Source organism: Condylostylus longicornis, unplaced genomic scaffold (genome assembly GCF_029603195.1).
Source record: "Condylostylus longicornis isolate FDR11 unplaced genomic scaffold, ASM2960319v2 ptg000116l, whole genome shotgun sequence".
Lineage (NCBI taxonomy): Eukaryota > Metazoa > Arthropoda > Insecta > Diptera > Dolichopodidae > Condylostylus > Condylostylus longicornis.
The window spans coordinates 164,858-181,574 of record NW_026578084.1 but is presented as its reverse complement, the minus strand read 5'-3'; the positions used below and the strand labels follow the sequence as shown (position 1 = coordinate 181,574).

The 16,717-nt window shown below is 24.1% G+C and overlaps 1 protein-coding gene across 2 annotated transcripts; it reads right to left on the bottom strand.

Annotated features, from left to right (window-relative positions):
- Positions 1-4,220: 4,220 nt before the first annotated feature.
- LOC129614693 (ankyrin repeat and sterile alpha motif domain-containing protein 1B-like) lies at positions 4,221-15,104 on the bottom strand. 2 transcript variants are annotated; one of them, XM_055529516.1, is made up of 17 exons: positions 14,906-15,104; positions 13,556-13,682; positions 13,251-13,331; positions 12,883-13,039; positions 12,029-12,809; positions 11,775-11,946; positions 11,177-11,610; positions 10,798-11,122; positions 10,575-10,725; positions 10,297-10,483; positions 9,168-10,045; positions 8,903-9,102; positions 8,290-8,811; positions 7,993-8,143; positions 7,506-7,931; positions 7,181-7,318; positions 4,221-7,082 (listed from the first exon to the last, which is right to left on the bottom strand). In XM_055529516.1, the coding sequence occupies exons 2-17, from the start codon at positions 13,657-13,659 to the stop codon at positions 6,882-6,884; spliced, it is 4,908 nt and encodes a 1,635-aa protein (XP_055385491.1). In that variant the 5' UTR covers positions 13,660-13,682; positions 14,906-15,104; the 3' UTR covers positions 4,221-6,881. The 2 variants fall into 2 exon arrangements, with proteins under 2 accessions (XP_055385491.1, XP_055385492.1); XM_055529517.1 differs by lacking the exons at positions 4,221-7,082; positions 7,181-7,318; positions 7,506-7,931; ... (5 more) ...; positions 10,575-10,725; positions 10,798-11,122 and having other exon boundaries at positions 11,492-11,610; positions 11,881-11,946.
- Between the last annotated feature and the right edge of the window lie 1,613 nt (positions 15,105-16,717).

Here is a 16,717-nt window from a genome sequence, read left to right as displayed (position 1 = left end):
TTAAAACATTACGTTATAGAAATTTCTTACCAGTTGCTATTAGAAAACAGCACTCAAAAATTCTGGATATTGTTGTAGACAAAGTGATCGAATTTGTTCTGATTGTGCTTGATTTTGTAAAAATGCTAAAGGATCATATGTTCCATCACTTTCACGTCTATGAATACTTAATGCCACAATAACCACCATCACCTACACCACCAACACTCTCGCTTTCACCACTTTTTCTACTTGAATTTACATCTAGTTCACTACATTTCTGCAAATGTTCCTTCTGATAAACCACTTATTAAATATTCTATGTTCTATAGTACGATCGGGATTATTAAAAGTAGCACGTACGTAATGCCGGTTCAACTAATTCCCGGCAATAACCCTATTATTATTTAATCATTATTATTATTAAATTAATCATATTTTATAAAATTTAAATTTTTTTGCCTCCTGAAGTTATGCAAATTGAAATACTTTTTAAAATAGCATTTCCACATTTTTCATTACTCCAGCTCCCAGTAGTTATAAACAATACAAGCAGAAAAATTTCTTTTATACGTTCTGAGCGCCATCTAAAATTTTGTAGATAAAATAATCCAATATAATTGATATATGTATTTATGTATGTTATTATTATTATATCAATATAATTGATATAATTATATATGTATTTATTACTACGGCAGGCTAGTCACCTACCTAGTTAAACTCTATGACGCTATGAAACTAGTGCATGAGAAATCATGCACTAGCCCTATGCTCCTTCTAGGAGTGAATAAGGAAAAAAAAAAATTTATGTATGTACAAATGAATTTACAATTTGCTATCATTACAAAAATCAGTGAAAGATTTATAAAAACATTCGAAAAAATTTCTTAGGCATCAAAGTCTTTAATTATAGTGACGAAAGTCTTCGGAAACTCTCCGGAACCATGAAATTATTCGTATATACAGTAACATACATCGAATGCCCCCCTCGCCATCAAAAATTTATCAATAAATTCACTACCTTCTTATGCATTCTCTCTTATTTCGTTTGCCCACTCATCTAGTAGTGATTCTTTTGCTAACAATCATCTGAACGGTGGGCCGATTAACGTTGGCGCTTTATAATTGTTAACATTTTACAAATACATTTTATTTAAATTATAATTTATATTATTATAAAACCCAATTACTTTTTATAACTTACCATCATCATTCTTTATTCTGTTTGTCTTTTTAAAAATTTAAAAATAATGAAATATAATACTGAAAGCTATCATTATATCAAATGTCATATTTTTTTAAAGCAAAAATAAAGTGTTAATCAAATAAGCGCTGCAATTTATTAAAGGGTTTAAGTTGGCGGAACTTATCCATTATAATTACAGCGACACACTACAGCAACCAGTAATTAAAAATTATAACTTCTCTATAATTTATTACTATTACTACTGTATAAACTATGCAGTAACGGTACGAATTGGAAAATTTAGTGCTAACTTTTTACTACATTGTCGTTCTGTTAGAAAATTTAGTGCTTATTGAGCTTTCAAAGAATATGGAAGGAGAAGCAATATTCAGTATTATTTTGCTAAAATCTTGTAGCCCGAAATGTCACAAATTTACCACTTTTATTAACACAATTTTGTGTTAATAAACAAGGTTTATATGTAAGGACTGCAAAATAAAATAAAACATAAGTTAGTTTCACATATTTGACATTTATTGTTTTTTTTTTATTACTTTTATTATATTTATACTTACATAATGTATTTTTTATATATTTTATGAGTATAAAGTTATAATTGCGTGTATATATGTATATAACATTAATTTTTCTATATATAATTTTAACAGATTTCTGAAACAGTTCGAGATTCAAATACTTTATTTTGTAACTTTACCAACATTTATTTATATATATATATGTTTTTATAATATTTATTGGCTTATAAATAATGTGCCATGTACTATAAGTGAAAATGTAATACCCTGACTTCAAAGTTGCAGTAATATGGGGTATATATTAATTACATACTTCAGCAATTACAACCAGTATGAGCTGAATTCTGCATTTATATTGCTATTGCTGCAATTTTGAACTCAAAAATATTAATAAAAATAATAACAATAGCAGTACAAATTAATTCATAGGATTAAAATTTTATTATCAATCGTGAAAATTTATTGGTTATAGTATAAGTCTCCTAAATTTAAAAATTCAGTTCTAAATTTATCTTTACTTATTTGAACAATGTTAAAAAGGTAAAAGTTATCTGCTGCTGTTAATTTTATTAAATTAATAAAATTAACAGTATAATATACGATAACAATCACTGCAATTTGAAGTGCAGCAACAGCACTTCAAACTACACAAAAATTTGACAACTGCAAACAAAGAATGTATAGGTTCTTAAAGAAAATTGATCACAATAAAAGAGTAATTGTTTTTTAAGAGTAATTTAAAAAATTATTTTTTTTCCTATTGTTAGAATTTTCAATGATAGTATTATATTGTGTTTCGTTAAATTTTTATATGTAATGTAGGACATATAGAGAATCCTACGAGGTATTAAATACATAGTGTTTCGTAGAATTCGTAAGAGCAAGTCTGTAAAATATTAATAGTCAAATAAATAGAAATGTATGGCACATTTTACATGATTTATACGCGTATTTTAGGGTAAATTAAATATAAAGTTATATAATATGTATTTGTATATAAGATAAGAAATATGTATGTATAGGAATCCTTAGAAATTTTCATTTCTTTCGATCATTTTTTAACTCTTAAAGCTAAAAATTTTGAATTTTTTTTAATATTATTCACGAACATTTAAATATTTTTGTTTTTCATTTTATAATTTTAAATTCAACTTTTTTTAATTAATTTTTTTAATATTTTTTTCTAACTTGTTTTTTGAATAATATATATATATATATAATATATGTATATATATATATATGTATATATAAATATAATAAGTTTAATAAAAAAATTATATAATAAATTTATAAAATTTCTTTTTTTTTTTTTTTGTTAATATTTTTTTAATTTTTTTTTTCAAGCGCGTTAAAATTAGGTTTTCATATTGAATAAAATATAAACTTTGTTTATTTTTTGTTTGATTTGGCAGTTCAATTATAATTTTAATTATTGAGATGATCAAATCCACAAAAGAAATCAACTTCAAAATTGTTTAATATGGCATTAATACACAATTCAGCAATTACAATTCTTAAGCTGAATTGTGTATTAATATCATATTATTGCAATTTCGAAGTCAGGGAATATTTGTTTTATTTTTTTTTGTTTTTTTTTTATATTTTTGGTCCAACAACCAATTATTATTGTATGTGGTTTTTTTTTTTTGATATTTGAAGAGATAAAATGTGATGTATTGTGAATAAAGAGAGAAATCGCAAAAGAAAATAAATTGATAAAGATATACCTTAACTTTAAAATAACAGTACATATATACAATTATATCATATCGGCTATTTTGAAAATCAAGAAAGGATAACTGTAATAAAATTATTTATATAACATATTTATATATACAATTTATCTTATATTAGTTGCTGGTATAAGTTGGTGAGTTTCTTAATAATATGATATTAAATATATGATGTTAAATTTTGGTATATTTTAATTTTTGATAAATTAGAAATATATATTAACTTATAATTTGATTATCTATCTCTCTCTCTCTCTTCTTACAACACTTTCACTCTAAAAATATCACTCTTTTATATATCAAAATAATTTTTTAAGTAAATTTTTTATTCTTATCAGTTGTGTATAAAACATAATTTTTAAATGTATCCGTGATTTTAAAAATGCAGTAATACTGTACTGCTATCACAATTCAGCAATTACTACAATTTATAAATTAAATAGTTTATTAATAAATATCGAAACAATTGTGATTTTAAGATCATATGAATTATGATATATTATAAATTAAAAAATGAATTATGATTGCATTAAACGGATTAGGCTAAAACTAAACGATAATTGTTTAATTGTTATTACATATATAATTTTTTACTTCAAAATTGCATTTATACGGTATATATATAATTTGAATTCAGCTTAAGTGCTACATATTACAATATACTTATATAATTGCAAAATTGTATATCAATACGAATAATGGTATTACAGAATTTTGTGCATTTCTGATATCTGGATAAATATAAAATGAATTTTTTTAATGGCTAAAGCAAAATGTTTTCAATTTTTGAATTATTTTACTGCAAAATTTTTAAATTTAATTGTAATTTTATTAATTATGATAAAAAATGATTTTGTGTTTTTTATTTATTTCATTTTATATTAAATTTTTTTTCTTTAAATTTATTTGTAATTTTATTTAAAGATGGCAGTATAGAGAGTTTTGTTTTTTCTTTTTATTTTAAATATTACATACATATATATATATATATTTATAAATAAATATATTGTATACATTTATTTTATATATTCTATTTATTTAAAAATATGTAAATTTTTTGTTGTAAAAAAAATATATATAAAACTATTCCTGAGTTCAAAATTGCCGTAGTAAAAGGTATTATAAATACACAAGAGTCAGCTTTTGAGTTTTAGTTGCTGCGTATACCATATTAGTACCTTGTTACTTCTATTTTCTAGTCAAAGGAAATTAATTTATTAAATATTAAACTAAATTGAATGCAATTTAAAATATGTATTACAAAGATTATATAAAAATTACTTTCGATTTTCGAGTTTAAGAAATTCATCATATTAAATTCATTATACTTTATGGTTCTATTCGTTTGAAATCAGTGCATATCAGAAATTATTAATAATTATACATATTTCGATATAATGTAATTAAAATGTTCGCTGATTTTAAAATAACAAGCAAAATATACGGTATTTTATACACAATTCATCACTTTATATATGAGTTGTATAATTGCAGAAATTGCAGAACATATATATTTGAATCGTATCTATGTTATACGGTAATTATACTATTATTTTCAAGTAAGGGATAAAAATATTTCATAAAAGAGCTGAAAATCTTTAATTATATAACATTATTGAGAGCAACATTTGTTCTTTTTTTTTTTCTTTAATAAACAGTAATATATGTATATCTATAATATATATATGTATATATATATCTATAATATATGTTTACAGGGTGTTTCACATAAGGTGGAAAATAATTTTAGGGACGTATCTTTGATCAATTTCCAGCAAAAATTGTATTGGTGGCAGAATGATTCAGATATACTATAGGTTGTTGAAAAAAAAGTACCAGATTTTTCCTGCATATGTAAAAATACTTATAACTTCGGAATCAAGCAACATAGAGTTACCATCGGCAGCTGATTTCACAGGAGATTGATTGCTCTTTATTTTCGTTTTTACAATAAATTAAATTTGAGCCATAGTTCTATCATCCCCTTCTCAACCACCCATATATTTTTTTGCTGGAAATTGATCAAAGAAATCATACCTGAAATTATTTGAATTATTTGTCACCTTATGCAAATCACCCTGTATATCAGTGTATATTACACATTATATTGTATGTATAAATAATCAACCATAAGTAAAATTATATTCGATTTATTTTTTTACATTTTGTTATCTTTTTTTTTTTATTAAACAGCATTGTATAATAATTTTTCTTTTTGTTTCTGCAATGACATTGACACTAACCCTTTTAGAAAGGTACAAAATTTTTTTATAATATTGTGATATTTAAATATTTTAAAAATAACAATATTTTCATAACATTAAAAAAATAAAAAAATATTTTTTACAAGACGTTCATATTTTAAAATTACAAAATTTTCATCCAAATTTCTAGAATATTTTTATTAAAATTAAAATGATATTCATTCCGGCTTTCAAAATTACAGTTATTCAATATTAATTGAATGGGCAAATTCTTAAATAAAGTTTAATTGATAATAATTTTAAAATTTCTGCAATTGCGGAGATAGAATTATCAGTTAACCATTATTTAAAATTTTTTCTAGAACATTGGATGAATATATATAAGGTTCAGGTATTTTTTTTTGCGTTCTCAATTATAACATGGCAAAAAAAACAGGGTTGTTTGCAACAGTAAATTTTAGTACCTTTTGAAATAGTAAGCTCCGCTTTAAATTACAACACCACTCTTAAAAAATTTTTATAAAAAGATTTTATGTATTTTATATCAGTTAAGGCTTATTACACATTATAACAAAGTATAACAACAAAAATATAAATTTTCATAAAACAACAATTTTAAATGTGCAAAAAAAAGAAAAATTATTATTTTTTAATATATAGAAACAACAATATTTTCAAATTTAAAAAGTAAAATGGGAACAAATAAAAATATTTCACAGTTTTATATAATAAGATATATAATAAAATAATTTAACTGTTATATAAAATTATATCATACATACGAGATTATATAAAATGTAAAAATGATGTCAATAGTGTATTTTCGATTGAAAGTTATGTAATTAATGCAATATAGTGATTACAAGGCCGACGACTTAATTGCGTTAATACTGAATTTTTATATACATAATTTGGAATTCACTACTCATAATCAGTATATTCTTGCAATTTTAAAGCTAATCGTAATCCTATATCGTAATTTGTTATAACTAACATTAATAGTAAATATACTGATATTTTTAATTACATAACTTTGAATTGGAAACTTTACAAAATGATATTTTAAAACAAAAATAATTTTAATAATTTTGGAAAATACATGATAATGTTTTCGAAATAAACAATATAAAAGTATGTATATAAATTTATTAACTTTTTTTTTGTTTTAATAAATTCAATTTAATTTAATTAAAGGAATAAATTATTTAATTTCAAATCATTTAATTTAAGTTTCTTTATTTCATTGATCTTTAAGTTTCTCTTGATTTCCGCTACATTTATCTTGCTGTTGTTGTTGTTGCGGTTTTTGCTGCTGTTTTTGTTGCTGTTGGTGAGATTTTGATGTTTGCAAATTTAGTGAACTGATTGTACCTTGCAATGCTAATTGATATGCAACTTCAAATGCTTGACCTAGTGTCAAAATAATTTCAGTTGCAAGATCCTTTAAAATTTAAATAGCAGCGAATTAATTTTAAAAGTTTAAAAAAAAAAAGAAACTATTTTAAAACCATATTATAATTATAAAACTATTTTACATACCATACTACTGACATTAAATACATGACAATAATATGTTTGGTTGTCTGAATCTTTTGTTATATAAGCAAAATGACTTAAATCGTCAGCATCTTGGCATGCACAATTAATATTTCTAATTTCATGGACACATATTAGTTTCTGTATATGAATATAAAATATGGTAATAGTAAAAAAAGAGAAAAATAAAAATTAGTGTTTAATTTTCTTTTCTATTGAAGATTACAGTTATACGGTATTAATACACAATTCAGCTTTCAATTGTATAGAAATACAGTATTACTGCATTTTTTTCAAGTCACGTTTGGTGTATGACGTATAAATATACCTCTGTGTCAATATCAATAAATTCAACGCCACGATTTGATATTCGTAATCTAATTGGGCGTCTTTTAGTTGAACGATTTTCTTCATTAATTGTTGATGTTGTCAATGTGTTTATTTCATTTTCGTGTATTGTTTCTGATGTTGTATTTGTTGTTGGTATCGTTTTTGTTACTGCATTATTTCGGTGTTCTTGTTTGGGTCGTTGTTCCTCTTGTTCTTCCTGTTGTTGCTTATTTTGTTTTTTTTGTTCTTCTAATTGCTCCAGTTGTTGTTCTTGTTGCGATTTTTGCTGTTGTTGCTGCTGTAATTGTACTTGTCGAAGATTCGTGGTAGTAGATAAAATTCGATTATCGCGTTTCAATTTTTGTATGCTTTTTCTTGTTGATTCTGTGCCACGTAATTCTTTAACAATTGTTGATCCTAAATACTAAAATTAAAAGTATATTATTTTTTTCTAAAAATCGTAATAATGTAATAAGTATACTAACATAAACATCATATTTTACTGTGTTACAGACTAAAGCAGATGCATTATGACGCCATTGTGTTTTCAAATTACTCGGAAGACCTAATAAAAGCTCAGATGGAGCACGAATTTCTAATGGTGATGTTGGTTTAATTGGTGGCTTTGGAGCTGGTCTATATATATATATATATATATATATAATAAAAGAAAGTGAAAGTGAGGTTAATATTATATATGTTAACTGCACAGTCATTCTTAAACAATCTCATTTTTAGGGCTCTATGTATATGCTATAAATAGTATGGAAAATTAAACATACCGATTTTTTCTATTTCCGTGACGATGTACTAAAGCAGGAGGATTACCGGCAGTTGATGTTACAATTGTGTTTTTATTAGTATTAGTAGTATTTGTTATTTTAACATTAGATTTATTTGAGGTAGAATGTGTTGTTGTTGCTGCTAATGTAGTCGCTACTTTTGTTAATGATGCTAATATTGGTGTTGCTACTGATGTTGTAATTGTTGACGCCGTTGTTGTTGTTGATGTTGTTGTTGTTGCAATATCCAATGATTTCGTTATATCATGTTTTTGTTGAATTTTATCATTATCATCTAATTTTATATTCATATTTATATTATTTTGAGCATTAATACTATATAAATCACAACTTATTTCATTTATTGTTGTTGTAGCCTTTTTTGGTGGTGGCGGTTTTCTATTACTTGATACTGAATATAATATTCTTTTTCTATGTCCTAATTTTTTTATTTCAATAACAGTTTGCAATTCAACTTCCCATACTTGACATACCATTTCCATATTTGTATATAAATGCTTTCTATATAATTAAAAAAAAATATGTTTTCGTAATAAGTGTTTCCTACACAAATTTAAAATATACCTTTTTATTATATAAATAAATTTTTTACCTGAAATCTTCTTTATAATGACTTAAATCAATACTTTCTAACCATTGATCCACCGTTAATATTGAATTATTATTATTATTTGAATATAAAATTGGCAATGGTTCAATTTTTGGTAAAGTTTTTATCATATCCATGATTGTTTCATATTCACTCACTGGTATATTCATTAACAATAAATCATTTTCATCAATCAAACCATTCTAAAAAAGTATATAAATATGAAAAAAAATTTGAAAAAAATAAAATAATTATAAAATAAATTTACCATAAATTTCATATTATCATAACCATTTTCAATAAATTTATTTGCTAAATGTAATAAATTCCAATTTGCTAATATATTATGTAATTGATTATTCTCACAACCTGTAGTAGTTATCATTGCATTAGTAGTAGTAGTAGTAGTATTAATAGTAGAATTAGTATTAGAACTAGTAGTAGCTGTCATTTTTATTAAATTTATATTTAATATTTTATCAATTTCGCTATTATCATTTTCATTATTAAAATTCGGTAAATTCTTATTAGGGCTTCTTTTATTATTAATTGATAATAAATCTGTTGTTGTGTTATTTATACTATTATTATCTCTACCAAATGATTCCATTATTTCAGCTATTTTAGACCATTCTTCATCTTTACTGTTATCATTTAAATTAGTGTTATTTTCATCATTATTTAATGAAATTTCTACTGTTCTTTTATTCTTTTTTTGATTTTTATTAATATGATAATAATTTTTATCATTATTATCTATTTTATTAATATTATCATCATCATAATCATAATTAATATCATTATTATCTATATTAATATGACAATTATTATCTATAATATCATAATCATTTATAATATTATCATTATGATAAATATTATTACCATAATATGAATACATTAATTGATTTTCATTATTAATATCATAATCATCATCATCATCTTTATCACTTATATTTTGATCTAACACTCCTGAAAAACTGTGAGATCTTTGACCATGTTTTGTTAATAATGATGGTAATGTTAATTGTAGTTCACATCTATTTGTTAAATATTGATCAGTTATATAATTATTTTCAATTTGATTATTTGAGTTTGAATAATATAAATATGAATTATCCAAATTCATAATTGATCCTTTAAATAATCCTATATATATATATTAATTGAAAAGAAATAAATAACACAAATTAATTATCATACAATATTTATGAATATTTCACTCTTTTACATTTTTCATCCATGTTATAACATTTAAACTTCATTTATTTCCCATATAAAACTCAAAAAGAGATATGAAAAATGAGAGAAGACTCTATTTCTTATTAAGGAAAATATGAAGTGTAAGGGTTTTAACACGTTGAATAGTGTAAAACAAAAAATTAATTAATATTTTTTACCAGCAAAAGGAATATCTTCAACATATTCTTCAACACAATCCGTTGACATTGAACGGTCTGATATTGAAACACTCGAACTAATTGATCCCGATGATGCCCTAAATGAAGAACATAAGCCGTCTTGAGATGTTGAAGTACCCGATTCTATAGTTAAAGAATTAAGAAGGGCAGATCTTCTTTTATATTCCTAAAAAAGTATATAAAAAAATTAATGAAATGGATATCTAAAGGGCCTCGATATTTTGAATTTGTAAAAAAAATGTTTTTTCGTAATATACTTGATTTAAAGGTCGTATTCTTTCATATATAAATCTTTCTGCTTGTGATGGTGTAGGAGGAGGATGTTCCGGTGTTGGCGGTTGCTGATAATTTGTGGGACTTTGAGGGCAATTCTTTAAACCTTCTTTATATGCTTTGTCTTTATTAAAACTACAAGATTGAATAAAAAAAAATAATTAGTTTAAATTAAATATTATTAATAGCAATGAGTATTTTACTCACTCTATATTAAAACGTTCAAAACTATCACGATTTCTTTTTAATTTACGATTTGGATTATATGATTTAAGTGTTGCCCTCGAATTAAAAAATCTCATTGAATTTGTTGATGATGATGTTTGACATAAATTATTTAATTCAAATATTCTACTATTATTGGAACGACTCGATAATGATGACATATTATTAATACATTGATCAGCACTATATGATCGAAATTTATCTTTTCCATTTATTGAGGCTATCATTGTTGTACTTGTTGATAATGGCATTGTTGTTGTTGTTTTTATTGTTGATATTGTTGTTGCTGGTGATGTTGCTCCCTTTGCTGTTGATGATAATGAAAAAATATTATATCGTACTGATAGAAATGATTTTTTACCTTTAAATGATGTATAATTATTGTAATTATTACTATTAGACGGTAATAATTTTGATGATGATGATGATAATGTATGATTACTATCTGATGAATTATCATTAATTGATACTGTTATATAATTTGATGTGTTATTTAAGGATGATGGTAATAAACGTGTTGGTGACATTGATAAATTTCGTCTTGGGGGTTTCTTTGGTGCTGCAGATTTTCTTGATTGTTGTTTACATATTAAATTTGTTGTTGATGATGATGGTGATGTTGTTGTTATTGGTATTGTTGTACCAATAGTATGATGATAACCACTCAAACGTGTTGGTTGTCTTTTTGTATTATATAATTGCGGTGGTATGTCGTCATTTGATGTACGAAATCTAGGTGATGGTGATGGTGGTCCTAAACTTCCCATTGAAGATGATGGACTTGTGGTTATATCACTATAAAAAAATATTAAATTCATAACTGAAAATGGTGTACTTACGTGTATGTATATTTATTCAAAAATATTCTAAAAACATTCACAATATTCTCTTTATATCTAGACTAAAAATTTTAATAAAATATTTTATATATTTATAAATAGAAATGAAATGAGACTTACTAATGAGAACTTGAATAATTTTGTATTGGTGAAATACGATTTGTTTCACATGAGCTACCTAAAGACATTGGGGTTGTCATATAACTCATATTATTACTATAATTACTTGATTTTTGATTACATCTATGTACATCATCAGATTCACTGTCATATGTTAGCGACTTTTTATAGTCTGCAAAACAAATACAAAAAAACTATATACTGTGACAAACCAAAACGCAGCTTATATGGAAAGCTTGTAAAAAATAACTTACTATTAATCACTGATACAATACTACGTGTAACATGTGGTGGAAATTCTTCTAGTATATCTAATGGTGTACGTCCTTCACTATCAGTTGCATCTAAATCAGCTCCAGAATCTAATAAAGTTCTAACAACATTATCTTTACCACATAATGCAGCCTCATGTAATGCTGTACCAGATGGTGTCAAAATATTAACATCAATACCGGCTGCTAATAAAACTTCAACTACATTTTTATGACCGTTTCGGCTTGCCAAATGTAATGGTGTATGTGTATGAAGATGTAATGATGTATTTGTTACAATATTTGAATTCTTAATATAATTTCCTGATGATGTATCTGTATTAAAGGAAGACGATGCTTGTGATGATCTTGAATTACAACGGCTATTTCCACTAAAACCACCACCGAAACCACCTCCGCTGCAAATATTATTACCACCACCATTAACATTACTAGTTCCGTTAGAAATTATAGAGCCATTGTTACTATTACATATATTACCACTAACACCACCACCAATTTGTATTTTATTTATACAAAAGCTACTATTTTCGTTGTTTTCTAATGAATGAAATGAATTTTTATATGGTAGTAATAATTCAGGATGAGCACGAATTAACATTTGAACAGCTTGTAAACGTCCATATTGTGCTGCTAAATCTAATGGTGTTTCATTACGGCAATTTGTCATATTTGGATCCCCACCATGAGCTAATAATGTTGTTAATGCACCAGTATGACCATATTGTGCAGCACAATGTAATGGCGTTTCTTTTTCTATTGTCTGGATAAAACAAAAAAAAATAATAATATAATGAAAAATATTGAATTAAATTAAGTTATAATATATTTTTAACCTGTAAATTAACATTTGCAGGATTATATGGATGTGTTAAGAATATTTTAACGATTTCTTGATGACCAGCCCATCCTGCTAAATGTAATGGTGATGAGCCACGAGAATCTGGTAAATTAGCTGATGCATCATGCGCTAATAATAATTTTACTATATCACTGTAGTAAGAAAAAATAAAATTAAAAAGGTATGCAATATTGTTTTTATAAACTCAAATATTTTTTAAATTAACATTTATTAAGTGAATTTCGTGATATATATTTAGTATTGCTTGGCAATTCCACTGTAACGATAACTCACATTTTAAATGCAATTAAATTCAGTATAGTAAATTGAATTACATACATATATACATTTAAATAAACTTACATGTGTCCATTTAAAGCTGCATGATGTAACGCTGAATAACCATTAGAATCTTGTACATTAACACCAGGTCCACGACGTAAACTTTTTTTTTTTAAAAAGTAAGTCGTTAAGAACAAAAATGTATTATTATTTTAGAATAAATATAATTCTTGATTAGAAAATATTTATATTCCTCCGACTATTCAAAACTGAATGAATCATAATTGCTGAATTATTTATTAATACAATATTAATGTAATTTTAAAGTAATGAACAATTAAATTCATATATATATATGTTTGTTCTATTATAAAAATTATAATTACCTTGCTAAAGGTCCATTTTTTTTTGATTTTTGGTTAAGGAATTTTTCAACAACAGCAATATTACCATTACGTGCTGCTTCCAAGAATTCATGATCTCGTCCCATTATTTACTTCTCTCTCTCTCTCTCTCTCTATATATATATAAATATATATATATATATATATATATATATATATATATATATATATATATATATATATATGTTATTCCTTTCTTATAATTTTCAATTAGAATTTAAATTAAATTTAAAATATTCTTAATAGAATATTTTTTAAAACTAATTTTATTAAATAAATTTTAAATAAATATTTTATCATATTGTTGTCTTTAAGACCGCCTCCCCTTTCTTTAAATTTAATTAATTAGTTTTAATAGCTGAAAAATAAACAAAGAAATATATGCAAATAATTCGTGATTATAAAAAAAATTTCTGTTGTATTATTGTACATTATATATATTTAAAAGCTACATAATTTAGCAAATATGACTTTTAATAAGTTAAACTGTGCACATATGCATAGTATATAATGTAGTATATTAATGCAATTTTGAAATCAGCTATAATCTTTTTTCTTACAAATTTCTTTTGAGATCCCTTTATATATACAACAATAATACCATCTTTAAGTTCTATTAAAATATATATATATATATATATATACATATAACTAAGATGAATTCACCGATATTATTTCTAAACTGAAACACCACACATATTTCAAAATCCGCATATTATACTGTAATATAATGCACATATATGGGAAATTCAAAGACGAACTTTCAACATAATTTTATTTTGTAAATTTTGAGGAAACTAAGAAACTGCATTTTTTTGATTTAATAACGAGATCGGTGGGTGGTGGATAAATAAAATTCAAGATAAACCCTGATTTCAAAATTGCAGTGCACAATTCAGTCTACCAGTTAGTAATTGCTTCGATTTAGTTTTATTATTTTAGAAATTAATATGATTTTTCTATTAAGATTAAGCGAAAACAAACATTTGAAATGAATTCTCTAAGTATATACACATAAACACATGCAGACACACATATTATACTTCTGCAATATTTTTAAAATATAAGCATTTTTCCTATTTTTTTCTCTCTTTGCTTTCCTTCTTGTTGTATAATTAAATTAATTCAAATTATTTTCCATTCTTAATATTTCACTCAATGAAATTAAAAATTGTGATTTTTGAAAAAAACTAAAATGAATTTTTCTTATTTTATACAATTATCCGTAATTTTGAGGTATTTGTGAATAAAGTTGGACTCTTGAGATTTTCTCGTTGAAAATTTAACATTTATAAAATAATAAAAAAGGAAAATGATTATAATTTTTCTTACTATTTTACATGCATTTTTCTTTATTTTTCTCTTCTTCACTTTCACTATTTTGATTGAGTTTTGAAATATTTGGTACTCGCTCCGAATTCCAACAAGCGCCCAACTAAAAATTCATTCTACTTAAATCACTTTTTTCCTCACCTCACTTTTTAAAATTTTAAAGTTTTTTTTTTTAAATTTTTCCAAAAAATTTGTTGAATTTTTTATGTGTAATTTGAACATATGTGTATCTACGTTTCATAAAAAAAAATCTACAATAAAAAAAAAGATTAAAAAAAAACTTACAACAGAAATTTTTGTATATCCTTAGACAACAGAAAAAAAATTTTCCATTTATTTATTTTCCTAACTTTTTTTTACATATTTATATGTGTATGTATTGACATTTTTATGTATATATGTGTGTGTGGATTCTTGGATGTGTATAAACAATATATTTGTATGTATGTGTGTATGTATAAAGGTAATATCGAAAAACTTAAGAGTCAAATACACATTTTTAATTAAATTATATAGATTCTATATTATTTTTAAAACATGTTATTCGACTTAAGAGTTATACTCTTTAGCTGAACTAACATACTCCTATATAATTTTGAAGTTGGGTGTAATTTATTATGGATAATATATGTATAATAGAATTCTGTTCAATTCAATTTTAATTATTAATAAATAATAATCAAATTTAATAATTTTCTTGTATTTTATTATTACAATTCAGCAACATATAGATTGGTTATTTCTAAAGTATATGTGCATGTGGTGATACCATAAAAGTTATTATAAATGTCAAATCAATTTGATTATTTATCTTTAAATCCTGGTATATTTATATATATATATACATATAACAGTTTAAATTGCGAGTATACCTTTAACGGCAATATATTTTAAGAATGGGTGTTGATATGCAATTTAGCTTATAAATTGTGATTGCTTAGTTGTATAGCAAAAGAGTATTGCTATAATTTTGAATTTATATATACAATGTAGTGTAACAGTTTTAATCCTTTTTTGTCTTATTATTTCAAAAAAATTGTATATGTATTCAAGTTCTTTCAACCTTAAGCAACCTTAATTACGTTACATTTTCAACCTTTAGTAACCCTAATTATATTCATATACATATATTAACAAATATTTCTGTATTTTTTGTATGCAAATTATATATACTTCTATAATATACAGGGTGATGCAGCAAGAAGTTAGGAGCCATATGTCATTATAGTGTCAAATCGAAATCATTTGGGAGCTACAGACAAATTTAACAAATTTTCACGAAATTTCTACTTGTTCAGGATTTTTTTACTTATATCTTCCGTTCCGAAAAAGGTAGGGCTTTAAACAAATAGTTCTTGAGAGACCTAGTAAGGGGCTTAAAACTAACATGATTTTCAAAATATAGCACTTAAAATCAATAAAAATCCAAGTAGTGAAATTTTTTTGATTTTTTACATTTTATTAGGAATTTTAAAATCTTGGCATATAGAAAAGGTTTTTAAAGCTTAAATTAAAGCTTAAGCAGTTGGACAAAATTCTTTAAAAAAAAAAATTCAAAATTTCAAAGATTTTTTCTAAAGTTCGAATGTTTGGTATTCCGAAAGTACATAGAATACAAAATCAAGTAACCTGTTAACTTTTAACTCTTTACTACCTTTCGCACTAGTTACTTATGAAGCCCCTATATTTTTCAAAATGGATGTTATAAGTAAAAAAACTTAAAACATTAGGAAGTAGAGCCATTTTTTGTCAAAATTCGTTAAAATCCCTGTAACCTGAAAACTCTTGACATTTGGCACCTAATCCGGAACA